Raw genomic sequence first — 27683 nt, 5'->3', positions numbered from 1 at the left:
CCTCATACGCGCAATGTTTCCATCCTTCCAACTCATCTCTCGGTCCCTCTCTCTGTCCCTACCAGTTAGTTCTTCTGTGTCGGGTCCCTGCCTAGTTAATCTAGAGGTGTGTCCCCCCCCCACCCCTCCCATTACCCACCCGCCCACCCTCCGTCTATGGACAAACACATAAGGGCATGTGGGCCGTCCTTCAGGGGGAGCGGCCATAAGCGTCCCTCTCCCTCCCCCCAGATCAGGGCAGTGCAATACACAGATGGATGAGTTTCCCATTCACCCTCCTCCTGCTGGCTCACCTGCACAGACAAGGAAGAGGACAAGATGTCACTTTATTTATTTATTTTTTTTAAAAAAAAGTTGTTTCCAAAATTAATAACGTGAAAGTGAAACGAGCGCATTATTAAGTACATTTTGAGCGCAAACTCCACTTTTCAGTTATTCCCGAACAGTGTGCTGTGAGAAATTGCCAAATTTCACCTAATTAGTCTAAATCAGGGGTGTCAAACTCAAATTCACGGTGGGACAAAATAAAAAATTGGGACAAACTCAATATTTAATGAAAAATCACTGCAATGTGCATGTTTCCCTTCTCTCCAGAAATGTAGCGTGAAAGTTTATCATGAGAACAAACTTAAATTTTGCTTAAACACTGAATCTGGAAAAACAAACTTTAATATTATAAACACGAGAAATAAAATTTACGATAAAAGACATCGGTGGTATTTGTTTGTTGTTTTGTATTTAAATAGATAACATTAATTCTTCTGTCTCTCCATCTTCTTTTTATCTATCTCCAAATACCTCTCTTTTTGATGTAAATCAAAACAACCCAGAAAAATAAGAACGTCCTTCAATAAAAATCCAAATTTCAAACTATTAACAGTCCCTGCCTAGGAGTTGATAAAGGGCATTAAAATAACATTAATTCAATTATGTTATATTCTTTGTTACAGCCACCTTGCTCCGCACACGACAAACAGGTCTGCCAGACAATTTGCCTCCCACCTGTCTTGGAAGTTAACCGTTTTCCATCTTTCGTTTGGCCATTTTTGGTAAGGGGAAATGTAAATTTGCTCGAGGAGACTGGTAGCATAATTGCTAACGACTGCAACAGAAAGGGAAGAGGCGCTCGCCGGTCTAGACTGATGGGCCAACACACTAGCAAAGCATTGTGGGAATTGTAATATTAGTGGCACGTGTGTGATACACTGGCGGGCCAGCTCTAATACACATTTGATATGGTCTTGCGGGCCAAATATAATTACATCGTGGACCAAATTTGGCCCCCGAAGCCTGAGTTTGACATATATGGTCTAAATTATCTATGACTACAAATACTGCATCTTTGTTTATCTATCAATGCCAGCAATGTATAGTGACAGGCAAAAACAATTAGACAATTAGCTTTTCCATTAGATGGCAAATAACCTGTGTATTTTAGTTTGGCGGTGTGCTGTGAGAGTTTTCCTAATGCAAAATATGTGCCTTGGCTCAATAAAGGTTGGGAAACACTGTAGTGAATCATAGATTTGATATTACGGTTAGGTATTATTCCATGGTTGTTCTATTACATTTGCTTGAGATTGTAAAAATTAGATCGTAAATATAAGAAACTTTTAGAAAAGCCAAAAAAAACATATCCAATTGTAATGTAATTCATCACGTCTTGTATGAATGTGATGCACATTACACATTTGAAAATCTAATTTACAATTTCCACGCCCAAATATCATTCTATATTTTATTCCCTCTGCTCCAGAAGATAATCTGAATGTAACGGTACCTCCTTTTAGTTATTCATTTAACATCCTGCGTATTATCATCATATTTGTATTGTTCAGGGGCACCACGGTGGACGACCGGTTAGCACATCTGCCTCACAGTTCTGAGGACCCGGGTTCAAATCCAGCCTTGCCTGTGTGGAGTTTGCATGTTCTCCCTGTGCCTGCATGGGGTTTCTCCAGGTACTCCGGTTTCCTCCCACATCCCAAAAATATGCATGGTAGGTTAATTGAAGACTCTAAATTGCCCATAGTTGTGAATGTGACTGCGAATGGTTGTCTGGCAACCAGTGCAGGGTGTACCCCGCCTCTCGCCCGAAGATAACTGGGATAGGCTCCAGCATGCCTGCGACCCTAGTGAGGATAAGCGGTACGGAAAATGGATGGAGGTATTGTTTTGTACTCATGTCAACATTAAATGATGCCATGAGTTAGGTCACCTCTTGGATGGGTGTGGAGGCTTTATACACCGTAGCAGGCCGCCAGTCGGTCCTTCAGCAGAGGGGGGAACTGCTCTGAAAACTGCTGCCAGTTCTCCTCCCCAACCTGCTCCTTAAAACCATGCAGGATCTATTGGAGTGGGGGTGTGGGGGACAAAGTTAGCAATTGATTATTCAAACAACACTCTTTCGGCTAGGCATGAGCACGTTCCAGTGGTGAGCAGTAAGGGCCAGCGAGGGCTTCCCTGCTCACCTAAACACTATCAAAAGCACTGACCTACATTTATAAACTAAATTCTAATATTTGTTCTATTAAATTGCATTTATCTATTCCCAACAGTCTATTTCTTCTTCATTTCTCTTGACTACACTACTTTCAGTAAATAATGTGGATGTTAGATTCATTTTATTTTTTTTGTCCAATCAGATTTCAGCCTGTATGTGCCGCCATGTCAATCGAGCAAACCGATAACTTTTTTAACAAGGGCAAGCGCTAGCCCTCAATGACATGAGCATTTTCCATCCTCTGACTTGTTTGTGCAAGCAAAACCTGTTGCGCCCAACTTCAACTAGCAAAACAGGACTTAAGCGATCTGCACCTATGAATTTAACTCTCACTGGCGCAATGTCTCGTCATCAAATGGAATCCAACCGTTCACTGCCATTGTCTATGGAAGTGAGGTATGTTTTTCAAAGGGTAGGCGTTGAGGATGGACCCACATAGCTTGTACAGACACTTTCCAAAAAATTTGAATGTCATGACAGTTTATTTTTTTCCATAATTCCATTCAAAAAGTGAAACTTTCATAGATTATAGATTCAGGGCCCACAACTAAAATAATTTCAAGTATTTGTTCATTTTTACATAATTTGGGCTTCCAGCTCATAAAACCCACAAAATCAGGAAATTTAAAAATTTGAATACTGTGAAGAAATCATCATTTACTAGAAGAAAAATAAAGAAATTAGGGTCACATTAAATTAATCAAAATATGGTACTTTCAAAATGATATGTTAATCATCAATACTTGGTTGGGAATCCCTTTACTTGAATCACTGCCTGGATGCGCCATGACATTGAGGCAATCAGCCTGTGGCATTGCCTGGGAGCTATGGAAGCCCAGATTTCCGTGATGCCTGCTGTCAGTTCTTTGTTTTTGGGTCTGGTGCCCCTCATTTCCTTCGATTCTCAATGAGGTTTAGTTCCAGCGAGTTGGCTGGCCAGTCAAGCACTGTGATGGCATGGGCATCAAACTAGGTTTTGGTGCCTCTGGCGGTCTGGGCAGGGGCCAGGTCCTGCTGGAAGATGAAATCTGCATCTCCATACAGATCCTCAGCAGAAGGAATCCTCAAGTCCTCTAAAACATTCTGGTAGACTGTTGCGGTGACCTTGGATTTAACAAAGCAGAGTTTACCAACACCTGCACTGGACATTCCACCCCAAATAATGACTGACTATTGACTGTTTCACACTGGACCTCAAGGAGCTTGGTTTCTATTCTTCACCCGTCTTCCTCCAAACCCTTGGACCTTGATTCCCGAATGAAAGGCACACTTTACTTTTATCAGAAAAGAGGACCTTGGACCACTGGCCAACAGTCCAATCCTGCTTCTCCTTGGCCCAGTTGAGACGCTTCCTACGTTGGCTCAGGCTCAGAAGCGGCTTGACCCGAGGAACCCGACAATTGTCTCCTGGATGCGTCGGAATGTGGTGTTTTTTTAAGCTGTGACTCCTGCCTCATTCCACTCTTTCTGGATCTCTGCTAGATTCTTGAATCTTCTTTGTTTGATAAACCGCTGAAGCCCACGGTCATCTATTTTGCTGGTGCATCTTCTCCTGCCACATTTTGTCCTTCCACTAGACTTTCAATTGATATGGTAGGGCACAGCACACTGTGAACAGCCACCTTCCTTAGCTATGAATTTTTGTGGCTTACCCATCCTAGGGTATCAATGATGGTCTTCTGGCCAGTTGTCAAGTCTGCAGTGTTCCCCATATTGAACCCAACTGAGACAATTGAACCAAACTGAAGCAATTTAATGACACCTGGGGAAACCTGTGCAGGTGCTTTGAGTTTAGAAGATGACTCGTGTCTCACACACCATTTAAAACATTTATGGCCTCCAAAATTTGGGCTGATTTCTTCACAGTATTGAATTTTTTTAAATTCCTGATTGTGTGGGTTTTATTAGCTGGAAGCCCAAATTATGTAAAAATAAACAAATACTTGAAATTGTTTAAATTGTGGGCCTTGAATCTATAAACTATGAAAGTTTAACATTTTGAATGGAAGTACGGAAATAAACTTTTTCATGATATTCCAATTTTTTGGAAAGGGTCTGTATGTCAATATCAAGGTTGTAAAAGAACTAACGACAAACAGATCCCTGTAGATGGTGGTGCTGAAGACTGTGGATTGGAGATCAGCACAGTTTTTGAGGATAAGATAAAGATTAGGGCAGTAATTCTCAACTGGTGGATCCGGACCCAAAAGCTAACATCGCCACTGCAGGTTGCCGAACCCCCAACGCCCCCTTACACTACCACTGTCGCCGTGTGCGGTCACGCACTTCGCACGTGCCAATTACAGCCACTGCACCAAGGCTAGGGTCACTGTATAATTATACTATAATAAGCAAGTTTGGAGCTACTGTCTCTCAATAACAGCTCAAATATTGTAGTTTACACTATGTATCTATCGGAACAGTCAACCATCAATGAGTCACAACACAGGGACGTGAAGAGATTACTACACAATACTCCAAACCAGTTGCCTCGTAACGCATTCCGCAGTTAGCAAGTTTTCAACCTCCCTTTATTGCAGATAAATACTAAACTGTGTTAACCAGCTTGCCAAACAGGTGCAACACAAGCAGCAAACACACACAAGTGTAATGTGAGAGTTACTGCTCTCTCCAACAATACCAGTCCCTCACCTTATAGAACATATCTCTCAGATCATCTTTAGGGTTTACCCAGGAGGCGACTGCATCGCAGAAGAAGATAAAGTCCTGAAAAAACAATAGAAGGGAGAGTTCACAAGGTTTCGAGGAAAACACAATGGATTCCATGTACAAAATGTGAAAAGAGTCTCACCTGCACCACACCCCCTGGGTTCACACCAATCATCATGCAAATTCCACGGAAAGCAGAGTCTTTCTCTTCATTATCTCGAATGTTGCGGAGTGATGTACACCTGAAATAATAAAAAGCTGCATGACTCTGTTGTCCGTCTGCTGAAGACGAGCCCTTCACCTGTCAATCAAATACATGTTGACATTTGCTGAAGTCAACTACTGGCTGAATAGCGTGTGCCACTGAGGTTATGCTTAATAAACAGTTAACGGTTAACTTTCCCAAGTTTGTGTTAATTGGGGACTAACACACACACAACAACTCAGAGAGGTGCTGACTTTTTAAACAACTTTGTCGAAGTGGAGCGAGCTGTTTAGCTGCTTACCTCACTAGCTCATTAGCTCGCGGGCTAGCGAACAGAATAAATAGTTAACGTTCCCTTAAATGTCTCTCTTGTGTGAATACAGGCGCTGCACATGGAGCAAGGCTGTGGAGTATTGGATGGAGCCAAAAACGGCATTCAATGAGCCCATAAGTGGCGATTGACACAGCAGTCCAACTCTGTTGGCTCACTGTGTGATACGTGCGCCGGCTCACCACAACAATGACAATTTATCGAGACCGGAAAAACTATTGTGTCCATTTTATTCATCGAAGGATAAGTCGATATAGTAATTATTATGACAGGCCTACACACAAAAGTCAATTACAACCAAAGTGAGGACACGCAAAGTTGATCTAACAGGTCTGGACAACATGGTTATCTATTAAAACAGTCATCCTCATAAGGATGTGATTGTGCACTGGCGGTGTTTGGAAGATTACTTTGGAAATATAGTTGGTTACAATTACAAGTTACCCCAGTGTTCGCCCGGCCTATTCGCCACCTCTCTAATGTCTAACTGAAACAGGATGCGGCAAAGCGAATATTGCCCACGTTAGCCACGCTGGGGAATCAAAATCGCCTGCGTCAAAAGCCCTTCCTGTTAAAAGTTGAGCGCTCTCATTCTGCTGTGTGTTAACGGTGTTAGTGTCTTAATTGCTGATTCGTAAAATGCTTCAATTCGTCACCAAGTGCGGACTTGGGAGAGCCGCCGCCCAGCCGCTCCTCACGAAGCAGACAGGCTCACAGGGTTTCCCAGCTACTGGGAGCGGCGCGTCGGGGAAGATAAGACCTGATGCCGCTTGGCGCCAAATTAAAGCGTATTACCGCAACGTCCGTTTTAAATGTTGATGTATTTCTTGTGTTTAGGGAATCATGCTGAAGATAAACTTCATGCATGCTAAATCGAAATTTGTTTCAAAATAAATGAAAACAACCTCACAATTTTTCCAAACCGTTCAGCACTAGCCCTTATTGATGACTATGTACGTCGTTTTGATTGGGCCCACATAAGCACAAGTGATGGCTTAGCCACATAGTCCAAGAGATTTCATGACCCAGTGCCAACCCTACTGAAAATGTAATATTAGTGTAATTATTGCAATTAATTTCTCAAAGTAATGTGAAAACAATTATAAAGATGAAACTGTTCAAAAGTCAATGTTGTTTCATGTGTTCAAAAGTGTAACAATGGGTCTAACTTTTCAAACTCTCAGACAAGGCTAATAGATTGCACCACATGGTAGTCTTGGAGGTCATATTTGGAAAAATATGTCATGTTTGCGATAGATTTTACACCAATTTTATCGGCCTAATCAGTATCGGCCAATAATTAGCATTTTATGCTAATCGGCTGATCGGCTTTAATGTCATAATTTGCCGATCCGATCTATGACGTCATTGATTAGCTCCGCAAAAGACATTTACTCCACGTCGCCATCGTGCACAGTATATTTGAATCCAAAAGCTAGTTTATTTTTAGCCTTGTCGTGCGTCTTTTGACGTAGTACTGTAAATATCTGACGGCCAATTAAGTTATTTAAAAAAAAATAAATAAATACATTTCAAATATATAATGTTTTGAGCAAGTACACACGTAAATACAGTAAAATAACAGGTCATTTACATTCCTCCATCTTGTGATCAGATCGGTGATCGTTTTTTTAAACTTGGTGATCGGCCCCAAAAATCCTGATCGTGTAAAGCCTAGTTTGAGACTACTTAACTGCACGACCAGAGGGAGTCAATCACAAGCGTCGGCTTGAGGAGGAAGTGGCTATTTTTCAAATGCAACTAAAATTGTAATCATAGAAATTTCCAGAAGCTGTAATAAAGTAAACTAACTTAATTACACATTTTTCTCCCAGTAATGTAATGGATTACAATTACATAAATTTAGTAATTAAATGACAATTTCATTACATGTAATTAGTTACTCCCAATACTGTGCACTGGTGAGATGAGGTCATGTAGATATAAAGTGGAAAAGAAAATAGCAGAAAACAACCAATTCTTGAGCATTTCCGGATGGGGAAGGAAAACTACCAAACCTTGGGTCGTGCATATGCTAGTGACTGACCTCACGGGATTGTGAGCAGAATGGAACGACAGAAGAGGCAAGGGAACCCAAGTGATGTGGTGAGCGCACAAAAGACCTCGCTGCTGACTGGGTGTATAAAGCATGCCAAATGAAATGAGACTCAAAAGTTACAACAGATTCTCACCATGGTCGAATAAACTGCGGCAGCATGGGTGCAACTTCCTGGGGACACACATAGCCCAGTCGTCCGATGGTGATTGCTGAAAGAGAGTAAAATGAGTCAAAGTGCCACATTGTTAGACCAACTTTCAATTTAATTAGGGATGGACTTGCCAAATATTCCCTTTAAAGGTTATACAGTGGTGTGAAAAAGTGTTTGGCCCCTTCCTGATTTCTTATTTTTTGCATTTTTGTCACAGTTGAATCTTTCCCATCATCAAGCAAATGTAATTATTTGTCAAAGACAACACAAGTAAACACAAAATGCAGTTTTTAAAGGTTTTTATTATTAAGGGAGGAAAAAGAAAAATTCTCAACCTACATACCCCTCTATGAAAAAGTGATTGCTCCCTAAATCTAATAACTGGTTGGACCACCCTTAGCAACAACTGTACTCAAGCGTTTGCGATAAATTGCAATGAGTCTCTTACAGCGCTGTGGAGCAATTTTGGGCCACTCGTCTTTGCAGAATTGTTGTAATTCCTGCAAAATGTCTTCTCTTTATAATCAGACATGCAAACACCAAAGGCATTAAAAAGGTGACAAAAAAAAAAAAAAAAATGCAGGAGGGTCTATGAGGATCCCCCGGACCCCCCGCAGAGATTTTTTGTATTTTAAATAAATTAAGCAATCTGGAAGACTCTGAAGTGTACAATAAGGCAAAATAAACAAATTTTCTTCACGCACAAAATATACTCAAGTACATATTGATGTACAAATTTAAGATTAAAATTAATTTTGCCTCATTTCTTTGCTTTTTAGTTATGGCCTCCAAGTTGAGCCAGGCCCATCTCCACCTGCACCTGATGCCTGCTTCAAGCTGTGACACATGAAGAGCAACCTCCTCTTTAAGCACTCTCATTCTGGAAAATAATTGACTAAAGTCATTGTTTCACTGCATGTTTCATTATTACCAACTTCAAAGGCTAATCCCAAATGCATCCTCCAGGAAAATATTAAGTACAGTATTTTTCTGTTTTTATTGGCCATTTCTGAATTTGAAGTTAGTTCATTCTGTGTTGTGATATAATCCATAACATTGCTCCATCGCTTAATACATTTAACATTAACATCCGTAAACTAATTAAATAATTGTAGGCGCATTTCCTAATTAATACAAGATGTACTAGCGGATCAGCTCTTGTCGCCGATGTTACGTGTGCTTCGCAGTTCCGCTGGGACCGCAACCAGAGCCACGACCCGCAGCACCTCAACGTAAAAATACAAAAGACTCATGCAACAAATACGGCACTGGCTGATCTGATGAGCAAAAATGTTTCTTAAACATAAGAGTAGCAATAGAGGATGTCCGCTCCAGAGGTGGGTAGAGTAGCCAAATATTGTACTCAAGTAAGAGTACTGTTACTTGACAATAATGTCCTCAAGTTTTAACCGCAGCATGAACATCAATAAAATAAAAATAAAATGTGAATGTGAAAATTCTGATATTACTGTGTGTGCACAGCCAAAACTACAAGATCTGCAATTTACTGCAAGGTGTTTTCTCAAGTTATAAGTAGGCTGAAATACACATTTGGGCAGACAGTGCCAGACAAATACTACAATACATGAAAGCTGTTGTTTTTGTTTGTCTAAATGTAAACACGAGTAGCGCGCCGTTGCCTTCATGGTAACGACAACCTTCCCAACATGGTGGCCACGTAGCCATGTCGATCAGCCGGGCTGGTTTATCTAGTGTTAATACCTATGCCCAGGAAGCCCAATAGAAGATTTATGAGGTTCATGTGACTTGCGCTGTTTGATTGGTGAACTAGACTTAAACGTCACTGGTGCTGAAATTGGATTGGAGCAATCAGCGCCCAATGCGGAAGTCGTAGTCTCGCACACAAAATAGCAATAATTGATCAATAAAAGTAGCACGCGACATTTAGATTAAATTAAATTACCGTTACTTCTAAACAGCAGAAGCGGCGGAAGTGTTTTTTTCAGGTCTCGTCAACTCCTGTGACTTATCCAAAGCAGGCCTCTAGCGCATAGGCGGAACCCTCAGGGCGATGTGCTCGCATATTAGTCCGCTGCGGAGTAATACTCAGAAATTACATTTGTGTGTGGATGGTGGATGTGTGGAATGGATCTACCTGCCAGCTTTCAAGGAGTACGAAACAGCCTATGACATCAGCGATGAATTGTGACGTGGAACGGAATAAAGCCAATCAAGAAGCACCCTGACTCAAGAAAATGAAAACGTCGTTTTTTGAGGACAACGCCATTTTGTTAAGGCTCCCGGCTTGGGCAAACATCGGCGAAAAGCTGGAAGTGTTTCTTCTTCTTCGGTTTTGTGAGATCACGTGTGATCACGCTAGATTTTGAGTTTGGCGTTTGAACAGAATCTTTACGTGTGTGATGAAGTGTTGATATTTTCGGAGCACACAAAACACACACACAATACGACCAAAACTGTTAAATGCCAGATTTTTTATCTTATGTGTGGGGTCTGTCAGATAAAAAAAATATTTTTAAGAGTGGAAAAATCTTTATGTGAGTACCAGGCCTTAGATGATCAGTGTAAAAGTCATGTCTAATGAGTTAGCATCTTTGCGACTCTGGAATGTATTGAGCTGCTCAACTGATAATACGCCACTGTTACATATTTACAAGTCTGCTGGATTTACTTTTTTTGTGTGTGTTTATCTAAGATAAGCTTGAGCCTCAGACTGCTGTCTTAACCTTTTTTGGTTTAAACAAGGCAATTAAGGTTTAATCTAACATATTTGAAGAAATATAATTAACATCACATTCTTTAGTGGTTTCTGGATCAATTAAGTATTTTTTATTGTATTCTGTATAATATTTCTTTAAATGTCCATTATGAACTTTCAACAGCAAAAACAAACAATAATAAAAAAAGAAAAAAGTGGTTAAAAAAAAAAAGTGTTTTCTTTATAAAAAGGTATTTGCTTTATATACCAGTGTTCTCCAGTAGGGTCTTGGGAGTGTTTGGTCGATTGATGATTTCAACCAACTGGCTCAGAACCATTGGAATGTACGGCTGCATCTCCACACCCATCTGCATGCATATCTCTCCGATGGCCCAGGTAGCATTGTTGCAGACGGAGATGAACTCCGGGTTCAAGTTGGTTCCGAGGATTGGCATGAATTCAGCTGAGAAAACACAGAAATATAAAAGGAGATTATCGGACAAGAAACAGAAAAGTTAATAAGGTGCTTTACATTTGTACTGACGGAAGTGATTTACCAATGCAAGGTTTGACATGAGGAAAGCAAGCCTTGGTCAAGTCCCCCAGTAGAGCAAATGAACTTTGTCTTACTTCAGGCATTGTATCCTGGGAGAACATAGTGAGAGACAAAAGAAACGTAAACACACACGAAAAAGGAAGGGAAAAAAATCAATTAAAAAAATAAAAAAACTTGCCCCAAGAACACATTTGTTTTATTTTTTACGTTACTGTAGATTTTCGGGACGACTACTAAAGAAGGATTTGTGTTATAACCATTTATTATTTAATACTCAGTGGCTATTGTTTTCAATTAAATGGAACTTCACTGTATCATAAGTGTACAAGCCACACCTGCATGCACTGGAAGAGCAGAGTCATAATGTTGCTGCGGGCCACAAGTGTGTCCACATGACCACCGAGTCCCTCAGCCAGGCCGCTGAGAAGATCCAGAGCCACAATCATGAAGTCCTTGTCAGGTGCTTCATACTGATCTGGCTGCTGACTATACATCTAAGAAACACACACACACGCACACACACACACACACACACACACACACACACACACACATAAAGGTGAGAAACTCCCTGACTATCAGGAGACTCACAACATAACTTTTAAATTCCATGTATGTGGTTCACCATGGCTTGTGCCAGGGTCTTCTGGACAAGGGTGACACAACGCTGATAGACAGGCTCACAATAGGGGAGGAAGCCACTCTGCAGAGCTGTGGCAACAGATGACAGACACTCGAGCAGGGGGAAGAGATCTTTATCTTCATCCTTCAATTCATTCCACTTAGAGATCAGGGGAGGCATCAGCTTTTGTATGTACTCCTAAAAACAGAAGATTTTTTTTAGATTGTGATTTAGTTCATTACAAGATGTATAACTACACAAGACTGTAAAGACTGATCATATCACTTGCACAACCAAATGATATCTAAAACAAGATCTATATCACATACAATGTTCAGTTTTGATTGACACTGTCAGAGAGGTTGTATTTTAAGAACACTCGTATCTCAAATCACCTTTCCCCACTGAAATGAATGGAATTGCCATTAATCATTTCCAGCCCATGGGCTTCTATTGAACTTCAGCAATACTCGCACTCTGTCTGCTGTGTTTTGACAAGCTCACAATCCCCCGAATCGGATAGCTCCAGAACGCCTAACAGCAGTTAAATATATTTTATTTTAGCGAAAAAATACAATCCATCAGGTTAAATATCAGCAAAATGATAAGATAATACTAAATCTGAAGCCACCCAGGAAAAACTCTATTACCATGTCAGAATTTTATACAGTTGACCAAAAAACTGTAGAGAAAACAGTTCAGCAGCTGAAACGATCAACGAGCTGTCTTGACTCAATACCATCTGACTTTTTCAAAGCTATTGCATAGTCTGTGCTAGCTGATTTGCAGCAAATAATAAATTGGTTACCTCAGTCAGGCGAGTTTCCTAAAGCTCTTAAAGTAGCTGCCATTAAGCCAATTCTAAAAAATAGAACGCTGGACGTTTCCATGTTAGCAAAGCTATAGACCCATCTCAAATCTCCCTTTCATAGCGAAGATTGTTGAGAAAGTTATTTTTAATCAACTCAGCAATTTCTTGGAAGTAAATGGACTTTTTGGCAAACTTCAATCAGGTTTCCAAACTCATCACAGTATAGAATTTGCCCTTATCAAAGTTCTAAATGATATAAAGTTGAATACTGACTCAGGAAAGGTGTCAATTCTGGTCTTGTTGGATCTCAATGCGGCTTTTGATACGGTAGATCATAATATACTGCTGAACAGGTTGGAAACATGGGTAGAACTAAATGGAACAGTTCTTAAATGATTCATGCCCTACCTGGAGGAAAGGAGTTATTTTGTAACCATTGGAAGTGTTCAATCTCATCCAATGGCAATGACCTATGGGCTCCCTCAAGGGTTAGTTCTTGGACCCCTCCTGTTCAGCCTTTATATGCTACCGTTGTGTCAAATTCCTCAGAACTTTTAATTTTGACTATGATAGCTATGCAGATGACACACAGTTATATCTAGCAGTGTCTCCAGAGGACTACAGTTCAACTGAAGTGTTGCGTCACTGTATAAAACAGATAACTGGATGAGCCAAAATTTTCTTGAATTAAATCACAACAAACAGATAATTGTTTCTGGCAATAAAGAAAAGAGGATTGCTGTTAGTGAATACCTGGAGTCACTCTCTTTAAAAACCAAAGACCGAGTCCGACACCTTGGTGTTCTGATAGATTCCGACCTGACTTTCAACAGACATATCAAATCAATTACTAAAACTGTCTTCTACCATCTGAAGAACATATCCAGAGTGAAGGCTTGCATGTGCCAAGCAGACCAGGAGAGGCTCATCCATGCTTTTATCTCAAGTAGACTTGACTATTGTAATGGTCTTCTGACTGGACTCCCCAAAAAGAGCATTAAACAGCTGCAGCTCATTCAGAATGCTGCAGCTCGGGTTCTGACCAGAACAAAGAGGTCAGAGCATATCACTCCAATTCGAAAGTCTTTACACTGGCTCCCAGTCAGCTTTAGAACAGATTCTAAAGTTCTGCTACTGGTCTAGAAATCACTAAATGGTTTAGGTCGTGAATACATGGAATAAATACTAATGGAATATAAACCCAGTAGGGCTCTGAGATAGAAAATAGTGGAGCACAGAGTCCAAAGCAAACATGGTGAAGCAGCATTTAGCTATTATGCTGCACAATAATGGAATAAGTTGCCAACAGAAGTGACGTCAGCACCAAGTGTGAAAGTTTTAAAGTCCAGGTTAAAAACTCTTTTTCTCATGCTTTTTAGAGCATTTCCACTTTTAAATGCTATTTCTTGCACTGTACGCTGTTTTAATTGTATTTTTATTTTTTCCCCTTTGTTTTAAATGTTTATAAGCTGTTTTCTTTGTTTTTAAATGATTTTAATCATCTAAAGCACATTGACTTACCTTGTGTATGAAATGCACCATATAAATAAATTTGCTATGCTTCTATTTTGCAACTAACTGGTCATAATGTGGCTTTATCGGTTAATGTATATGTGAGGGATTTTCAGCTTACAGGCTGGTTCAGATGGTGTCCCACAGAGTCTGCCAGGGTTCCTATGGCATCATAAAGGATGAGTAGGTTCTTATGCTGGTACTTTCCAAAAGCAAACACCAGCGTGTCCAAGATGAAGCTGAGGTAAGGCACTAGCTCTGTGCACGCCTCCTCCTCCAGGGTGGCAAACGCGCTTCAGAAAAATGAGGAGGGTGAGGAATTAGGAGCAGTACATGAGGCTGAAGAAGTAATATAGGCCGGATCTGTACCTGCAGGCTGCCTCTTGCACCCTCTTATTGCCATCCAGGATGCGTTTGAGGAGCTCAGTCATGAGAGGTTTGAGGTGAGCATCAGGGGGCTGGCTGACCACCCAGTGCGCATAACGACTGAGGGTCCAGCACGCGATAGAACGAACCAGGGCCTTCTTGTCACACAGACACTGGTTGAGGTGGGGGATAAGTTCAGGCAAGTAAGGTACCATACCCTGCATGCATCCTGGAGAAAGAAAACATTACAGGTCTCAAACATTACAATCAGTATGGCCATTTAATGGGACTATTTGTAAACAACTGAACAAGCAAATGCAGGACAGTTTTGTTAGAAATACACGAGTTCCAAGACTGACCATGGTCTTCACTGCTTCAACATAATGGTTAGGTGAGGTGTAATGAGGAAACTATACTAAATTTAGTGGGATGAATAATTGAGGGCAGCATGGTGGTATAGCACTGCTTTACACCCAAGAGGTTCAGCCCAACTTTAAACTGCAAGTTTACAGCAGGTCTAACCTTCAGCAATGGCACCGAGGACAAGGATGCCAGACTCTTTGATGACCCAGTCGGGGTGGAAGAGCAGACCTTTAAGCAGGGGCAGGAGATGAGGAAGCAGCTCCTCTCGGAACACATTGGCCAGAACATCCAGGGCCGCAGCAGAACATTTCCCTTAAAGAGGAAACCAGCAGATACTAAGCTTCGAAATGTTATGTAATGAGAATATCTTTTATCGTATTAGTTAAATCAGTTATAAACTGATCATATTAAATACACCAAAAGGTTTTAAAGCACTGGATGGAAAAAAAACTCACAAAAAAGGTTAGTGGAGTAACTTGAAACTATTTAATACTTTACTTACGTAGGTTCCAATCAGACAGCGTATCATCATCATCATCCTCATCATCATCAATGTCTTCCCCTTCCTCACCCTCTCCTCCTTCATGCTGCAGAGTGACAGTGCGGGACTTGTGGAAACGAGGCTTGATGTCTTGTTCACTGTCTGGAATTGCCTCATCTTCCTCCACATCACCCTGCAGAACAAGAAAATGGCGGATGAACAAGGAGAGAAGAGACAGAGGTCAGAGACAAAAACAGAATTAAGCAGTTGAGGGTAGTTCCATGCCAGGATGGGAGGAATGGCCTTGCCTTTAGAAGAATAATATCAATTTCAGAGTATTTCATCCCATTCACCAAGATTGGAATGAGCCTGAAAAGATAAAGCAGACAGACAAACTCATTTCTTACATTTTGTTTTGATATTTTTTACTTCTTTGTTATGACATGAAGTCAGTCCATTGAACGGCTGGCATATGCGCACTTACTGGACCAAGTGGCCAGACAGGGCCTCTTTACAGATGGGCTGCTCAGCCAGAGTCAACCAGAATTCACAGGCCTCCAAAGCCACATTCTCATCTGGGTCTTGGGTCCGCTGCAGCATGTACTGGGGGGAACAGCCAGGGAATGTTTGTGATGAACAAAGAGCATCGGAAGAGTAGCTTTTTTTATTTATGGCGGCATGACTGACGCAATCACCTGGATGATGCTGTGCATATGTGGGATGAGGCGATCAATGCGGACTTCTAGCAGCATGACCAGAGCCCTGCATACGTTTTTCCGCACTTCGCTGTCCTCATCACCAGCCAGCGCAAACAGACTCTGGATAGGAAAGAGACGAGACAGAGGGAAACACAGAGAGTGAGAGAGAGACTTGAATAAGTTGAGCAACAAAAAGGTTACGCACGCACAATAGGACTACTCACGACATGTGGCTTGCAAATTGTAATAAAAGCCAATGCAGAACATCCTGTGTGTTTTTTGGTTTGGCTGAAGAGAAACTGACACAAATACACTCCTCTTTGCCCTATATCTTGCACAGAGAACAACAGCCTCGGACAGCTAATCTCCCCAGATGGAGAGAAATCCCTCATGAGGGATGTTGGCAACAGGATGGTGAAGGATCACGCACTTCCTTTCAACACGTTTCACTAATAAATTTCCAAATTTTTCGTACTGGAACATGACACAAATTTTTTTTTAATTAAAAATATAAATAAAATTTAAAAAAGCAACCCTTCACTCGTTTTGAAGGTAAAATACAAATTGCTAATGAACATTTAGAGAACTATTGTCTTCACCAATGTTCTAAATGTTACCCACAGGTCTCCCGCTGAGACACCTCGCTGAGCTCCATCTTGTAGAACAAACCTTGATTGTATCACCCAATGAACTTGCTCACTCTCACTCGCTCACTCACTCACTCTTCTCTGCTACTACTCCTCACAGTTAGTGGCTGATAGATGTGATAGACGTTCTGATGTTTTTAACTTGTCAATACGTCTGAAATGAAAGCACAGCTGTACACACATGAAATATGAAATGATGGGTCGGTTGGTTTTAATGTCATAATTCGCTGATTCGAACAATGATGTCATTGATCGGCTCCGCAAAAGACATTTACTCCACATCGCCGTCGTCTAAAGTATATTCTAATCCTAAAGTTAGTTTATTTTTAGCCTTGTCGCGTGTCTTTTGACGTAGTACTGTAAATATCCGACCACCAATAACAGAGAGACAACACGGTAATGCCCGATCAGACTACCAGACAAATTTGGTCTTATACGATTGCACTATGTCAGACTACTGCAATAAAATCTTGTATTCAGAAACCATCGCATCCCGTTTTTTACGATCACTGGGCTTCATCTTGTCAACTCAAACGCATCCGGATACACACGTTACCATGGCAACGACAATAATAATGGATCACGCCATGTGTTTATAAGTACAAAATGGGGGGAAAACGTGTGCTGGTGGTCACCGGTGCTCGGGTGATTACGTTCATTTAAGGCTTGCTTGAGGTATGTTCACATACTTTTAATACAATACGGCTCGCAAGCAGGCAACAAAACATTATGTAGCCTGGCAAGCTAGTGCTAGCACTAACAGTTGTAAATAAACATGCCACTGTTCTGTCGAATCATGCTCTAAAGTTTCGGTTTGGGTGAAGTCATTTAATTACAATAAAGTAATTTAATTACAGTAAGTTATCACCCATTATTTCTGTCATGTTGTAATGTTGGTTTGACCTGACTGATTAGAATACACGATCTGACAAGAGCAGTGATTTCCAACCTTTATGGAGCCAAGGAACATAGATTACAATTAAAAAATGTAACGGTACACCAACAAACAAAAATGTCACAAAAAGTGGATACATTAATTACTGTATGTACTTCCTGCCATCTAATAGAAAACCATTCATTTGTTCTGTCTGTCACTATGCCTTACTGGCATAAATAGAGGAGCAAAGAAACATTATTGTAAACATAATGTTTTGAGCAATTAAGTACACAAGTATGTACAGTAAATGAACAGGTCATTTAGATAGACACATTGCTCCATTTTGTGATCGGATCGGTGATCGATTATCGTTTTTTTTTTTTTTTTTTTTTTTTTTAAACTCGCTGATTGGTGATCGGCCCCAAAAATCCTGATTGTGTAAAGCCTACTGATTATAGCATTTACATGATTTGCCGAGTTTACATGATTACAGGAGTCAGACAATGGGAGGTTGAAAAAAGACAAAAAGCACTCACCTCAATAAATGTATCAATATTATCCATCAGAGCCTGAGCTCGACCAATGATGAACTGGTTCACACATGCTATAGCGTGGGACCTGAGGGGAAAACAAGCAAACGGAAGCTGACAGGATTAATAGCGGCGTAATCTTTTCCAAGGTCCAAGTCATGCCTTTTCCAGCATCTTACAGCCACGATAAATTAGAGTGGGAGGAAAACGCTTTGGAATTTAAAATTGTGCATATATTGGTCATGAAATCTTCATATAAATCTAGTATAAACAGAGTCTGATTGAACTAAAAACACACAATTACATTTTCATATTTTTAATGAAAATAACGTCAACATTCACAGAATAGGGAGGAAAACGTATGTTAACCTCTACACTATGGATTCTCCAAGCGCTAATCAGAGTCAGGTGTAAGCCAACCTGGATTCCAATCAATGAGAAAAGATTGAAGGTGTGGCATAAAGCTGTTCTAGCGAATATAAAAGACGCATCGGTTTAGAACCCTCTTCAAGCATTGTCTGATGTGTACCGTGCCTTGCTCTAAAGAGCAACTGTCTATACAGTAAATGGAGAAAGTTCAGCACTGTTGCCACCTGTGGAGACTCTGTTAAACGAATTCCAACTGACCTGATCTTAGGGCTGCAGTGTTTGAAAAACTGCAGGAACTTGGGAATCATGATGTTGAGTGGTCTGTTCAATGCATCGCTATCCAACAACTCAGAAGAGTCTTCGCAGATCTTTTGCAATGCTCCAAAAGAACCCTGAAAGATTGATTAAAGAAAACCACACAATTGCAATGAGTAGGCCTACTTAGTTTAACAAAAGCTGTATTCTTCGTATGAGCTGCCATGCCAGTCTGACCTCACAGGTGTTGTAGTCCTCTGAATTCAGTAAATTGCAAAGCTGCGGCAAAAGTTCCGGCCATGTTTGCAGCTCCCCTTTGGAGGCTATGGTTGTGATCAGGATACCTTGATGAAATAAATAAATAAATGTTACCCACAAATATAGAAAATAGAATTCTAAGAATATTGAAAACAAGTTAAACTACCACAGCCACATTAGCTGCAGAACTCAATCCACCTACATAGCAGTCTGACGGACAGTGGCTGCAATATAAAAGTTAAACTAGCTTTATTACTTTCAATCTCTCACAGCACCCACCAATTGTAGCTCTGATAAGCGGTGAAGGGTCTCCAATGTTGTTGAGACATTCCCGTTTGATAAAGTCAGCCACATTGGGAGGGAAGTTCTGGTAGTGAGCTTTAACATTGTTCTTCAGTATCAGGCCACTGAGCGAGCGAGTGGGCTCATCTAGAGAAAGAAGCCAACAAACTGATTAAATGATACAGTAGAACTGCAATACTATGAATGATAGGAAGTTTCTGTGATATTTTAATGAAATGATGAAAATAATCACCCTCTGACTTTAGGCTTGTGAGGACAAAGATGAGATAGTTGTTGAAATCTGGAAACTGGTTAAGTTGCTCCAGTTTCTGCAGGCTGTGTTAAGAAGTTCAACGAGCCAGGCGCACGTTCCAAAAGCTCACACACACCTTAAATGGTTGACTCTTTAACATCCATCCATCCATCCATCCATCCATCCATCAATTTTCTGAGCCGCTTCTCCTCACTAGGGTCGCGGGCGTGCTGGAGCCTATCCCAGCTGTCATCGGGCAGGAGGCGGGGTACACCCTGAACTGGTTGCCAGCCAATCGCAGGGCACATACAAACAGACAACCATTCGCACTGACAGTCACACCTACGGGCAATTTAGAGTCTCCAATTCATGCATATTTTTTGGGATGTGGGAGGAAACCGGAGTGCCCGGAGAAAACCCACGCAGGCACGGGGAGAACATGCAAACTCCACACAGGCGGGGCCGGGGATTGAACCCGGGTCCTCAGAACAGTGGTGGTAAAATACAAATAAGCTTATTCGCTACCGGTATTCTTTTTCAAGCATATAAACAGACATAAGGATACTTCTTGCACTGCTCTTTGTGTTGCTGTGTCTGGAGACTGAGAGTCCTTGAGAAGTTGGAGCACTTGTTGGAGACTTTGTTCATCTGGTTGCCACTCCATCCTGCAGCACAAAAAAAAAAAAAAAAAATATATATATATATATATATATATATATATATATATATATATATATAGTACTGTATGTATTTGTAAAGCAGACAGAAACAGCGTTACCCCAACTAAAATGGAGTGCACTAATAGTGCTTTATTTTACACCATCACGGTGGCCAAAGCGCTTTTACAGAGGCTCACATTCACCCATTCACACACACGCAATCATACACTAATGGGCGGCTGCTGCCGTGCAAGGTGCTGCCAGGCCCACTGGGAGCAATTTAGGGTTGAGTGTCTTGCCCAAGGGCACTTTGACAGCGATTCGTACTGCCAAACCTTCAGTGATTGAACGACGGTGTACCAACTGCCTAACTAACCTAACTGCAGCCAGTTAAGATAGCAAGAAGCATGGTCAGGCTTCTCTTACTATAAAGCGAGAACTATAATACCCATGCATCCAACATCCATGCATTTTTCCAGGGCGCTTATCCTCACTAGGGTTGCAGGCGTGCTGGAGCCTATCCCAGCTGTCTTCAGGCGAGAGAAGGGGTACACCCTGAACTGGTGACCAGCCAATCGCTGGGCACATATAGACAACCCACAATTTGCACTACTCACATTCACACCTACGGACAAGTCTTCAATTAACCTACCATGCGTGTTTTTGGGATGTGGGAGGAAACCAGAGAAAAAGAACGCAGGCACAGGGAGAACATGCAAACTCCACACAGGTGAGGCCGGATTTGAACCAGAGTCCTCAGAACTGTGAGACAGATGTGCTAACCAGTCGGTAACCGTGCCTCCGCATCCAATACCTATACCGCTTATCCTCTTGACTTTAGGGTCGCGGGTGTGCTTGCACTTATCCCAGCTGACCTTCGAGCAGGAAGCGGGGTACACCCTGGACGCCAGCCAATCGCAAGGCGCAGAAAGACAAACCATTCACGCTCACACCTATGGACAATTTATAATCTTCAATTAAACCTAACCAACCAGCTAATAAGGAATCACATTAATATAAACATACACCGAATACAAAACATTGCGAATGTGCCATTGTGACGCAACGAGGATCGCCATGTTAGATTACATTTATTAGCGGTTTATGTTTTTTTTTTTTTTTTTTTTTTTTCCCCCCGTATGGTTACATAGGCATTCTTTGCCAAATGGCCGTTTTAACTAGCCTATAAGGAGGGAATTATGATCCGACTAATCTTATAGCAGGAGGCCCACACTAGACGGGCACAAATGTCTAGCGAACTAGCTTAGCTAAGCGTTCATATAATCGTTAATACGTAAACTGCAGAATAGAATAGAATCGAAGACAGTCCTACGTTAACTACGAGTGCAGCACCTTTACAACATCGGGGGTTTGGGCTGAAATCACAGCTACAACGACAGTGCAAATGATGCGTATTAGTATTTATGACAGAACCGTCGCGAATCAAAACCTACCGCGGCTAGTAAGTAAATATCACGGCTAGCTAGCGTCTGCTCAAATGTGCCGCGAAAATATTACCTGGTCACTCCGATGTATCAAACGTACGTTTCTGTAGGCAATCCTCTGGCTACACTGCGGCAAAACTAAGATTAACGTCTTATAACTAGGATATGCTTAACTGAAAACGAACTTCAGCTCTCAGGAGATTTGTGTGAGTGCTATGCTGCTAGCTGGTATGTGACACAGATCGCATGCCTTGCAATCAAGCCGGTGATCAGCATGAACACACTCGGCTTCCGTACCGGGCGGATCGTCATGTAAAGTCTGTGTGATTTGACATGACAATCAAAATACTGGAACTTTTCATTTCGGCGTGCGAGTTACATAGCCTGTTTGTCTGTCATTTAAATATTTGTGGTTTTGTACTAACTTTATTCACATTTATTGTATGCGTTGTGCTCATCTGCCCCCAAGATATACGTGTATTCGTAACCTCTGCATTAAATAATATTTAACAATTTCCCGTCGTCATAGTTGTCTAGGCCGCATGGCGGACGAGTGGTTAGCACAGCCGCCTCATAACACTGGGGAGCTATTTGAAAAAAAAATTCTGTTGAGTTACATTTTCATGCTGATTAAAACTAAAATTGGCATGCTGATTCCAAAATTGCAGTCATTTATTTATTTTTTCTAGCACATCAAGTTTACCCTCCACATACTCTCCAGAAATGCAAAGTTCCACTGATTAGCTGTAGTAAGAATTGCCAGTTGATTAGGGTTGGACTCATCTACAGCTACGTGGCAAATTATTTGTGCGGTCACAATTGAGACTGTGGTGAGAGGTGTGTGCAGCTCCCAAAAGGTCGGTCCTATCAATATCTGCATACAGAAAGCTCGTAGGAATTAAGAGGATTTGTGCTGACTTTTCTCTAAACCTTCTAACCATGGGCATACCGTTGTAAATTCTATTTCGTTTTATGCTGGATTTTTTTTTAGTTTTCAAAGCTATTTACACAGATACATAAATTTTTCATATTTTTTAAGAAAACAGGGATACTATAGTTCAAAAACTTGACGAGATAGAGAAAGACTGAGATCAGTGTTGGATTCCACACCCAAAAATTTGTTAACAACAGCTGTCAGAACTAACTCAACAAAAATTCAGTTCCCCAGTATATAATCTAAAGTTGGTGGTTCTCTGTGGGTTTTCTTCGGGTACTCAGGCTTGGTCCAGCTCCCATGTTCCGAAAACATGTTTCTTGGGTTAATTGAAAACTCCAAATTGTCCCTATCGTAGTAGTATAGTAATGTGAATGGTTGTTTGTCTACATGAGCTCTGCAATTGGCTGGCGACCAATTCAGCATGTAGCCTGGCTCGTCCTCAAAGTCAGCTGGGACAGGCTCCAGCTCACCCACGACGCTAATGAAGATAAGCAGTACAGAAAATGAATGGATGGTCTTGTCTACCCTGTTAATAATCCCTTTAGCACATCTTTGTTCAATTTAAGGTCTGGGGGCCAGGTCCGGCTCTCCACGTCATTATATGTGGCCCGTGAAAGCTTTGACACAAATTTTCCTTAACTTTTCCTTGTATTATGTAAAAAAATAAAATAAAAATAAAAAGTCAACCTACCTTTAGCCGCACAATGTCCTTGTGATAGTGCAGTTCAGCTTCTGGCTACCAGTCAAATAAATAATAATGTAGTGGTACAAACACAGTCTACCTTCCGGGCTCTTCAGATGGAGCCAAAGCGATAACAAAATGCCATGTTTAGTGTTTTTATATCAAAACCATTCACCCAATTGAAAATGTTACTGTTGCATATATCATTTCCAAAGAAAAACTATTGAAATGGCGCTTTCCTAAAAAAAAGAAAAAAAAAAAGGAAAAAAAAGATGTCGCTTTTCCATTTCAAATGTAATTTAATCTTTTCCCATTGATACAAAACATAAGCATAAGCTTTGCCTTTTGTTTAATGACTGACCCCCATGTGAACCAGCTCATAAACTTAAAGGGGACATATTGTGCCAAACCAACTTTTTCTATGATCCATCCATCCATTTGGGCGTTCCTTTACACCCCTTACCATTATACATTTATGTGGTTTCACTGCAGGCCACATCGTAGTTATGCTTGCCAGTTATAAGGCAAGCATAACTACGATGTGTCTCAGGATATAAACAAGCTTATCACCCCTGAGCACTAATCAATACTTCCAATCCTTGTTGGGTAATTCCTTCCAGATGCTGAGTTCTGAATAAAGATTGCAGTGACATAGACATTTCCTGAGGAAGAAATATCTTAAGGAAGAAGAGGAATTACCAATAACATACAACTTTATTGAACGTATACAGGAAATTAGTCTAGCTCACCTTTGTCGAAAAAACATATAGTCTCACAATTTATGACCTTGATGTAAAAAAGTAGAGTGCTGCATGAGGGAGTGGACAATGTTTAGCACAAGGAGCTTATTTCACTCTTGCTGCAGCCCCACTTGCAGCAGGCATTGGACAGTCCCACCACTACATCCCGTCCTTTCCTATCTGCACTTCGAAGAGCCTCCAGGACCTCCTCCGAGATTGGTGAGCGAGCCGAGCGGCTGAATCCAGCAGCCACAGATGCATCATCAAATGACTGATCCTTCCATATGTTGGATTGCGCAGGATCCTGCTCACTGGCCATGTGAGGGAAACGATTTACATTCCATTGGTCAAAAGCCTCGTCTCCAATAAGAGCTGATATGAAGAGAAATGACAACTTCTTTAAGAATTAACATTGGTATAGATGAGTGACTTCACTTTACAGATAGTCTTACCTGAGTCTCCAATGCTTCTCCTCCAGCGAGAACCCCCACAGGTAAAAATGACAGCACGTATAAATTCTCTTCCACACAGCTTCATTCCGTAGAAAGAGGAATGGCCTTCATTTGGCTGCACCCTGTCTACCAATGCCACCAAGAGACACAGGGTTAAGAGTGCTGCCTTCCACATGGTGCTCAAAGATCTGCTGTAGTTGTCTCACTGTGCTGAAAGGGGCTCGACAAACCCAAGTGATGTGCCTCCTTGTTGTCAGTGGTGTGGTTTATGTTTCATTTTGCGCGTCTTATATAAGTCTCAGTTTCTCAGAGTAGCATCTCCAGTCTTTGTCATGTCCACAGATAAGAATTGAGACCTTTATGGGCAACAATGCACATCAAGTAACAGAAAGTTGTCATGACATAGCAAATGATGCCACAGGTGATGTCAACAGAGCGCTCTGCAATCTAATCACCTGTGACCTTTTATTTGCCCTTTCTGCCTTTACTGTTAATTGTTGTGCTTTGTGTGACACACAACAATATCTCGGTCATGTTATCTTCTCAACAGAATAGAGAATAGAATAGAGATCACTCTCCATGTGCCTCATCGATTTAGGCTGTGCTACATCGCTGCTAATTCTTGTTTTTGGTCTGTCTCTTGTGCACACACATGAATGCCACACACAAATTCTGCGGTGTTGGATGGTCTAAAGATGTATCATCCCGCACTGAAAATGTCATTAAAATATAATAGACAATATTATGTTAAATTTTTTTTTTTTCTCAAAATAGTTGGGTCTCGGGAGTACATGCCCACCCATCAAATTGGGTGTGAAATTATGCAACAAAGTAATGGTTTAGTTAGCTGCCTATTTCCAAAAATGTGTTTATAAGCAAGCAGTTCTGAATTTTGCTAAATTGAGATGTCACAATTTGGACGATTCACATAATACCTTCCCACACCAAGTTTCTCTGCCCATGACTTGGTAACCAAGCTGGGCGAAGATCAGCCACTTTCAAGCAATGGCCAGACGACACTGTCTGAAACACTGTTAAAGCCAAAAAGCTAAGCAGAGCTGCAGTGCTGAACGCACAGATTAGCGATTAGCGTTAGCTGACAGCGTTGTCAGCTTTAGCTTCTGACAAGTTGCACATGCTTGACTGTTTCGTGGAGTTGTCAACATGGTGGTGGGGGTATTTGTATTGAGCAATGTGTCCGCTGCATGTGCCACATGCACAGATCTGGAAAGTGTACTTTTGTGGCTATGTAGTGCTGACTTGACAGGTGAAATGCTTTCATTGTCTTACGTGCTCTTAGCAGTTCGTAGTCTCATTTTAGTACAACCCAACAATAACCTCTAGCGCTGTCCCTAGTCCCCATGGTAACAAAAGCCATTCTCATGTTGGCTCACCTCATAGTACAGGGAGGTAGAGTGAGCAGTGGCTCACTTACATGAGAAAACCAAACGATTTCAACTGGGGTGTTAAAGGTGGAAGTGTACTGTTATTTTTGGTTTATTTTAACCAAACCATGTCAGAGACATTTTATTAAGACATATGGGAAATGTTTTAAATTATAAAAAGGAAAAAAAACATATAATATGGCTGCTTTGTGAACAAAACACTTCCAGTTACATGCTACAAGATGCAAACCACTCATTAGACCATAGGTGTCAAACTCAAAGCCCAGGGGCCAGATGCGGCCTCTGCCACATCAACTTATGTGGCCCGCGAAAGCAAATCATGCTCGTCAACTTCTGTGATTTTTGCTCAAATCTGTACCCAAATTCCAAATTGTCATAATAATAAACAATAATGTTGAGATATTGCATTTTTCTGTTACCAACCCCCTCTTCTACAGTAACTTAAACAATACTTGAATAAACTATTATCCTTATCTTCTGATTTCAAAAGTAGTTATCCCTCAATTTGTTGTGTAATGGTATTAATATGATATGGTAATGAAACATTTATATGGTTTCACTGTTCTAATGGCCCTCTCAGGGAAATCATAACTACAATGCGGCCCAAAACAAAAATGAGTTTGACACCCCTGCATTGGACGGATGGACGGATATAGATAGATAGATAGATAGATAGATGGAGAGAGAGATACAGAGATAGATAGCTAGATGGATGGATGCACTTACACACATAGCCGCTAAGTAGTTCTGAAGCACCTGCCCTCTTGCCCTGAACCACAAGTGCCCTTTTTGCTGCAATTTGTTTCTTCATTCAAATTTTTTTCTTCATTCATCAATATTTTAAAAAACCTTACCCTCGCTGTCATCAATTCTTTTCAAGGTGTTTTGAAATCTGAGAGGCATTTATTTGAATCCTTGGAAGGATTGCAAGTACAGTATGATCCTGTCTTGCTCCCAGCCTCCCTCCTTGTCCTTTCAAAAATCTTTCATTTGAACGGAGGTGTGCTGACTTTTCATATCCACTGTAGCCTCCCTTCACCTACTTTGTTAATAGATGCATTATTTACTTTGTAGACTTTGGTAACAGAAATAGTTATATACAAACTACTGTTTTGTTTAATTGGATGAAAAATGTTAGTGATGGGTGCCCTTTTTTCTTTTTGGCTGGAGCACCTGGAAAAATACATAAATAAATGATCATGGAAAAGAATTGTAAGGTTTTAGATTGACCAATTCAAGCATTAAAAACATCATCACAAAACAAAAATAACATGGGTCGATGATGTCAGTGTCACAGGTTGGATGCACCTACTGCAAGTCTTATTCACACATTATATGGGTTTACCTCTTTCAATACTTTTGCTTACCTCTTCTAAATTGTGTATGAGATGCTCACAGTTCCTTGAAATTAAAGTTGATCTGTTAATCTCCATCCATCCATCCATCCTTCCATTTTCTGTACTGCTTATCCTCACTAGGGTCGCGGGCATGCTGGAGCCTATCCCAGCTGACTCTGAGCGAGAGGCAGGGTACACCCTGAATTGGTCGCCAGCCAATCGCAGGGCACAGATTAACAAACAACCAACAAACTCCACACAGGCGAGGCCGGATTTGAACCCGGGTCCTCAGAACTTTTTGGCAGATGTGCTAACCAGTCATCCACCATGCCTCCGTTAATCTCTCGTCTCATGCAAACAGAAAGGCCTGAGCTGAGATTCAAAACCCTGATCCTTGAATATGAGACAGATGCACTAACAACATGCATCACCATGCTGTATTGTTATCTGTCATGAGCTATGCCCTGTAGTTCCTGTGTTGGAGCTTGGGTGGCGCTTTGCGCCTCTTTCTCTCTCTCTCTCTCTCTCTCTCTCTCTCTCTCTCTCTCT

The 27683-nt window shown here is 41.1% G+C and overlaps 2 protein-coding genes across 3 annotated transcripts; both read right to left on the bottom strand.

The window, feature by feature from the left end:
• Positions 1-156: 156 nt before the first annotated feature.
• tnpo2b (transportin 2b) lies at positions 157-21840 on the bottom strand. 2 transcript variants are annotated; one of them, XM_061680303.1, is made up of 23 exons: positions 21654-21840; positions 20042-20141; positions 19477-19552; positions 19221-19370; positions 18921-19027; positions 18687-18820; positions 18066-18147; positions 16003-16125; positions 15792-15910; positions 15616-15676; positions 15329-15500; positions 14986-15138; positions 14467-14692; positions 14219-14390; positions 11778-11972; positions 11488-11646; positions 11154-11241; positions 10865-11059; positions 7902-7977; positions 5316-5415; positions 5156-5230; positions 2219-2348; positions 157-293 (listed from the first exon to the last, which is right to left on the bottom strand). In XM_061680303.1, exons 2-22 carry the CDS (start codon positions 20138-20140, stop codon positions 2241-2243), a joined length of 2670 nt encoding a protein of 889 aa, XP_061536287.1. In that variant the 5' UTR covers position 20141; positions 21654-21840; the 3' UTR covers positions 157-293; positions 2219-2240. The 2 variants fall into 2 exon arrangements, with proteins under 2 accessions (XP_061536287.1, XP_061536288.1); XM_061680304.1 differs by lacking the exon at positions 21654-21840 and adding an exon at positions 20788-21252.
• A 2190-nt stretch (positions 21841-24030) lies between these two features.
• On the bottom strand, positions 24031-24566 carry rln3b (relaxin 3b). Its single transcript, XM_061680129.1, has 2 exons — positions 24392-24566; positions 24031-24311 (listed from the first exon to the last, which is right to left on the bottom strand). The coding sequence occupies exons 1-2, from the start codon at positions 24564-24566 to the stop codon at positions 24031-24033; spliced, it is 456 nt and encodes a 151-aa protein (XP_061536113.1).
• Positions 24567-27683: the final 3117 nt, after the last annotated feature.

The sequence above is a fragment of the Phycodurus eques genome, chromosome 6, assembly GCF_024500275.1.
Source record: "Phycodurus eques isolate BA_2022a chromosome 6, UOR_Pequ_1.1, whole genome shotgun sequence".
Lineage (NCBI taxonomy): Eukaryota > Metazoa > Chordata > Actinopteri > Syngnathiformes > Syngnathidae > Phycodurus > Phycodurus eques.
The sequence above is the reverse complement of the archived record's forward strand: the minus strand, read 5'-3'. Positions and strand labels throughout refer to the sequence as shown.